This window comes from Scyliorhinus torazame, chromosome 2 (assembly GCF_047496885.1).
Source record: "Scyliorhinus torazame isolate Kashiwa2021f chromosome 2, sScyTor2.1, whole genome shotgun sequence".
Classification (NCBI taxonomy): domain Eukaryota; kingdom Metazoa; phylum Chordata; class Chondrichthyes; order Carcharhiniformes; family Scyliorhinidae; genus Scyliorhinus; species Scyliorhinus torazame.
The window spans coordinates 242,628,644-242,634,750 of NC_092708.1; the positions used below are offsets into that span (position 1 = coordinate 242,628,644).

The 6,107-nt window shown below is 38.5% G+C and overlaps 1 protein-coding gene across 1 annotated transcript in view; it reads left to right on the forward strand.

Annotated features, from left to right (window-relative positions):
• LOC140407187 (uncharacterized) overlaps positions 1 to 5,819 on the forward strand; it is a 148,234-nt gene extending 142,415 nt beyond the window's left edge. Inside the window, exons 23-24 of the mRNA XM_072494860.1 lie at positions 1,263 to 1,373; positions 1,709 to 5,819. Coding sequence (XP_072350961.1) covers positions 1,263 to 1,373; positions 1,709 to 2,009 — 412 coding nt within the window. The 3' untranslated portion in view covers positions 2,010 to 5,819. The remainder of the gene's footprint in view (positions 1 to 1,262; positions 1,374 to 1,708) is intronic.
• Positions 5,820 to 6,107: the final 288 nt, after the last annotated feature.

Below are 6,107 nucleotides of genomic sequence, written 5' to 3' on the forward strand. Positions count from 1 at the left end.
AATGAGTTGAGTTGATATTTTAACTGCTTGATTATGCTCTTTTAACTACTTTATTGTGCTCCACTGGTCTGCTGAATTTCTGTAATCAATGCAAATATTACTCCATGTATTGAGCATGTGTTTAGGTTTGGGTTAAAATCACGGGCAGACTAGGCTGAAATGTTGTTTTTGCCTCCGGGTAAATTAGCTGAAATTAAATTAGATCCCCACTGACCTTGCACCGACCAGGAATTTCGCTGAGACTTGTCCACATCTCCACTTGTATAGGTGTACATTGTACAGTTTCTTTCAGGAAGTCAATTCATAGTTGCTATTCTGTCATGGACTCCATGGTTTTGGTATTTTCATAGAATTTACAGTACAGGAGGCCATTTGGCCCATCGAGTCTGCACTGGCTCTTGGAAAGAGCACCCTACCCAGGCCCACATCTCCTCCACCCTATCCCCCCTCCACCCTATCCCCATAACCCAGTAACCCCACCCAACACACGGCAATTTTGGACAAGTTAAGGGCAATTGAGCATGGCCAATCCACCTAACCTGCACATCTTTGGACTGTGGGAGGAAACAGCACCCGGAGGAAACCCACGCAGACACTGGGAGAACGTGCAGACTCTGCACAGACAGTGACCCAAGCTGGGAATCGAACCTGGGACCCTGGAGCTGTGAAGCAATTGTGCTAACCACTGTGCTACCGTGGTGCCCCTACTATTTACCTACTAACTGAACGTTATTCAGATCTGAACAAAGCTGTTGAGTTTGTTTTTAATTGATCAGAATTTTGCAGGTCTTTGACAAGTTTTGATTATGGCCCAAATCAGTTGGAAATAATTAGCAAGTTTCTATTAATGGTGTTTCTGTTACTGCCTATGCAATATACAGTAGTATGTAGTTTGCAAAACCAAATGCAACTTGAGATTTTACTACTCTTGCTATCCTTATGCTTAAAATGTACACAAATGCTTTGGCTCATATTTATACTGCATGAGCTCCCCAACAACTTGCCCCATATTCCTTTTCTCTCTCGTGCCTCATAAGTATCAGACCGTCAGCCTCATCTGCTTTTTTGTCAGTGAGGCCTACGTTTTTAATATTCTGTGGAAAGACTGTTCCAAAATTGGCCTAATTATTTGCCATTTTAGATTTTTATACCTCCCCTTTTCTAGACTTGCCCGTAGGGATGTACCTGAGTGGTTTTTTTTCTTCCCCAGAAGAAGACACTGAACAGATTTTTCTGATAGTTACTCGGTTTTTCTTTCGTAGGATTGTAGAGTTTGCCTCTTACAGTGATTTGAAGAATGCACTTGATAAGCTCTCTGGCACAGAGCTCAATGGAAGAAGGATCCGACTGGTTGAAGAACGTAAACAGTACAGGTAAATGTCCTGCAATGCTGTCCAAATACCAGAAAGTCTGTCCTAGTGTGCTTTACAGCTTCCTGCAATCTTTTGGCATTTATGTAGAGAAATCAGCAGCCCTTAAATTGAGCTATTTGTGCTCCAATGGATAGGGCATGCTCTATCAAAGCAGCAGCTTCAGTGAAATAATGGAAGTCTGAACTTTTGGAGTGAGTTGTATACATTGTTTACTTTCAAGACAGCTCACTTCAATTCATTTCCAAAATCCATGGGTTAACCAGCTGCACTGGAGTTTTCAGAATGAGGAACATAAAATAATGTAATTTCTTCCCTGCTTGATTTTTCTCTTACAGGTCTCGCAGCAGATCCCGTTCCCGTAGCCGCAGTTCTTCCAGATCTCGTAGCCGATCACGTAGTCGATCTCGTTCCAGAGGCCGCAAGTCCTACAGTAGATCAAAGAGTAGGAGTCACAGTAAATCACGTTCCCGTAGTAGATCACCTGCTCCTGCTAAGGAGCAGAAAGGCCGCTCCCCTTCACCATCCAAGTCGCCTGTGTCGGCAGAGCATGCAAGATCCCGTTCTCGGTCCCGGTCTCGTTCACGATCAAAATCGCGTTCCCGGTCCAGATCGCCTTCCGTTGAGAGTGCTGACTAAATGTTAATGTCAAAGTGGACTTTTACCCCCAAGTGAGTGAAAGTTGATGTAAAATATGGTAAGTAGGAAGTGGTGAATTTCTGTCAAAGGAGTTTAGATCTTTTGTTTACTTAAATACGTAATATGTATAGTTATTGGAAGTAATTTTGACTTGATTATAAATTCACATTTTTATTCAATGATAATTTCTTTACCTGCTTCATTAGCGGTTTTTTCATATTGATTTCATTAATTGATCTTTCTGTTAGTTTATCTATCTGTAATATTGAATGCAATTTCATAAAATTGTTTTTGTGCATCGCTTTAAATAAATATTCCACAAAAAGGTGTGCGTTTATAATGGGTTGCACAAACCTCATTTCTGCATATCATCTGGCAGATGGTGAGTGTTTTCTGATTGCTAGGTAAGTTTAAGGCATTTTCATAGCAAATCTTCATTAGGCCACTAAGTTCTTAAAATTGGGTTAAGGAACAACAATGTTTTGTAATGTTGAATGCACATAGTTCTTTGAATATTGAAATCCTGCCTTGTTTTGCTGATGTTTTTTACTGTAACCTTAGTATTTAGCACATTTTCTTATTTCTTAACAAATTGCCATGCTAGAGTAGTGGTGGATTATTTGAGTGACTTGCTGTAATAGTTATTGGGCTAAAGAATGATTTTTAAATCTTCCTTGATAGTTGTAGTGTTGAAATGTTGACGGTAAAATTACCAGCATCTTCACAGTACTGTTTTTCAGTATGCCCAAGAGATGCATGCAAAACTAATGAGAATAAATGTAGTTTCCCTTCCCTAGGTAAGGTGGATGGGGAATTTTTAATGTCACATATAGCAAAAAGGCAGCATTTTTACTTTTATGCACTGCTGACATATTGACTTCATTATAAAAGAAATCAAATTATTTCCATGTATCTCCAGAAATTAGTTTGATTAAAAACATGCTTGGATTTTTTTTTTTAAATACCAGTGATCTCTGGTTCAATCCCTTACCTTGGCTGAGCTGGATGATCTTGGCTAAATGTTCTTCTTCCCCAGGGAAATAGTGATTCATGCTATGGTATGGCTCTTTCAAACGTGGAGTGGACAGGGAAGTTTGACTTCAATGCCTCAGCTGATGCCTGGATATTAATAGGGAGCTGTTCAGGCCAATCATAATGCATATCCTTAGGGAAGTGTTAAGTCTTCCTATTTTGCTCCAAACGGAGTAACTAAAATTTGGTTGCATTCCTTGTGCTTATTTTTATAATCTAAATTGATTTGTCTGTGTAGACAGCAGTCAAAATGAACTCGCTACACAAAATATGGTGCATTTTGCAGGTTGTTAAATAAAATTTATCTTGATAGAATAGTGGGATTTGGTAACGGTTCACTTTCTCTCAAACCAACGATGTTGCAAGTGGTTGTAAATTTTCCCTTGCATTCTGGGAGGCAGATGTGTCATCGTTTGTAAGTAAATTGCTATGAAACCAATATAATCAGCACACGTGATGCTTGAACTGCGCAGGCTGCATTTTTGTAACTTGTCAATGCAGAAAAACCTGAATGTGGCATATAAGCCAGATACGCAAAGTATTTTAAATCACTGTCAAGACACATGACCTTAAGCTCATTTTTGCCATTATAGCAAACAAGCTTATAAACGAACCTGGAGCAAGCAACAAGAGATCTCAGTGAATAGATATGAAGGTGATTCTATTTTGTGGTGCTTCAAAAGTGAGTAACATTGGAACCACCCTAGCAGTGAAAATATATATTTTTGAGTGCTAGACAGGAAGGAATATGGCTAATTTAATTTGGGGGGGGGGTGCTCTCCTGAATGGCTTGAATATCTGACTACTCATAAAAAGGACCGCAGCCTCGGAACCAGTCCCACCACACTTGTTTTCATCGTGGGAGTGAGTGCACATGTATGCATGCCACCCACACTACTCTGCCCCTTGGGGAAGGTAATGCTCCTGTGGGAAATTTTGAAGACCAATCTGTTATAGTGTTATGCCCCCAATCTCTCAACTTTTTTTTTTTTTTTTAATAACTTTTCTCCATCCTTTGCTCTTTGGGATTCAATTCCACAGTTGCTACTAGCCCCCTGCTATTGTGCCCAGGTAGTCATTATTCAAGCGTAAGTAAGCCTGTACAATGATTGCCCAAAAGGCTAGTATGCCACAGGGATCTTCCATCTAGCATGACATGAGAGATCTGACTATATCCAGTAGATTTGAATATTTGTACTGTTTTATTATTATGCAGTTCCGACTAAAAGCGACACTGAATGTGGTCTATATTAACACAGCAGTGAGAACTCACTTGCTGCCAAATTTACCCACACTGTCGCTAAAATTGCATGAGGTTTTGGCGCAACAGCGCGAATGTTAAATTTCCATTGTACTTGCCACTGGGAGGTAATGTAGAATTAATTAAAATTGATTCTGGAAACTTTATATTAAAATTAGTTAACTGACTGAGACATGGGAACTATCCTCTTATTGCATATGGAATGTGGGCATTGTAGAAGATTGGTGACTTGCACTTTCCACGTAGTCATTTCACGATAGGTTTGTTGAGCTATTAAGGGTGTTATTTCTAAAAACTAATCTAGATTTTAGAGGAATTTAATAGATATGAAGAGTTGCTTGAGCTTTTTAAGTACAGAAATTGGTTTCAAGAGCTCAAGGAATTAGTTTGCAGTGCAAAACACCAGGCTCTTATTTGAGCTGTATTGTCAATATGTAATTGAGTCAGGCAAAATAACTTTGGCACATTGAGATGTGATATTGCTTTGCACTGGGAGGGTGAAATGAGTTGAGTCCTTGCTGTTGATCTGCCGTAATCCCTGACAATGTAAGTGTGGATAAACCACACACTGAATCTGGCGTAATAATCATTCCTGTCCCAGACTATTATAATCGGCGCATTAGTATCTGGATTTTTGAGTGAAGAATAGCTACTTAGCTGTGTGGGTAAAGGAGGATAAAACAGTTGGGGGAGACTGTGGGCAAAGGAGGATTGAACAGTTGGGGGAGACTATCAATTGTTAACAGGAAAAAAAAAGTAGAGGTGAAAATAAGTTCAATGAGACATCTGAGCCCAAATTTATATATAATCACTGCCTCCTATGCCGTACTATTCCATTTGGAGCATTCAGCCTGCTGGCTCTTTTGAAAAGCCCAATTAGTTCCACTCCTCTGTTCTTTCCCCACATTCCTGCAGGATTTTTTTTCCTAAGTATTTATCAAGTTATATTATTCAATCTGTATCCACCACTCTTGAGGCAGTGCATAGTTTAGGCAAAGCAACATACTTGTATTAAGACTTTTCACACCTTTCAGAAAGTTAGCAAAGAGAAAATTGACCGATTTTAATGTATTTTCAAAACACTTTCAAGATGTGTGTTTGTATATGATTAATTTATAAATTACTTATCTCAAAACCATGAATAGTAGTGTTTGGAAACTTACATTTATATAGTACCTGGTCATGTCTCAATGAAATTCATCTGAATTGAATTGTGCTGTACCTTCTGTGGACATTAATAACCCCTCAACTATCAGTTTTGTAAGAAGCTCACTAAAAGGCCTCAATTGATAGCTTATCTTGCAGGTACCATTTGTAAACTTTTTTTTTTAAAAAACACTCCTGTCAGGTCTTTTGTCATTAATTGGCAAAGATAGGAGAAATATTTTTTGTCTTTCAATGAGGATTGGAATTCACTTCTTAATCTAATATTTTTCACATGCTTATGTTGTCAAATTATATTTTGCTAAATGTAGTTTTATCATGTTCTAATACCAAAATAAAAGTTTCAGCTGAAATCTGTGTAAATGTGTCTTTCCTCTGGTTATATGCAGAGTGTAATGTTTCAATTTAGGCATTTCTAATTAGTGAGAATAATACTTGTTTATTATATGGACTTCTATTTGGGAGCAAGCCTGAGCATTCAGCCTTTGAGTCTATTACACATTAAATTGGATAGTGGGTGATCTATATTTTGACTCCATCCACCCACCATAGTTCCTTAATCCTTAATGCTATTGCAAAAATCTTCATTGAAATTTTGAGTCAAACTAACTTTTGGGGAGGAATTTCTTTCTATCTTATGG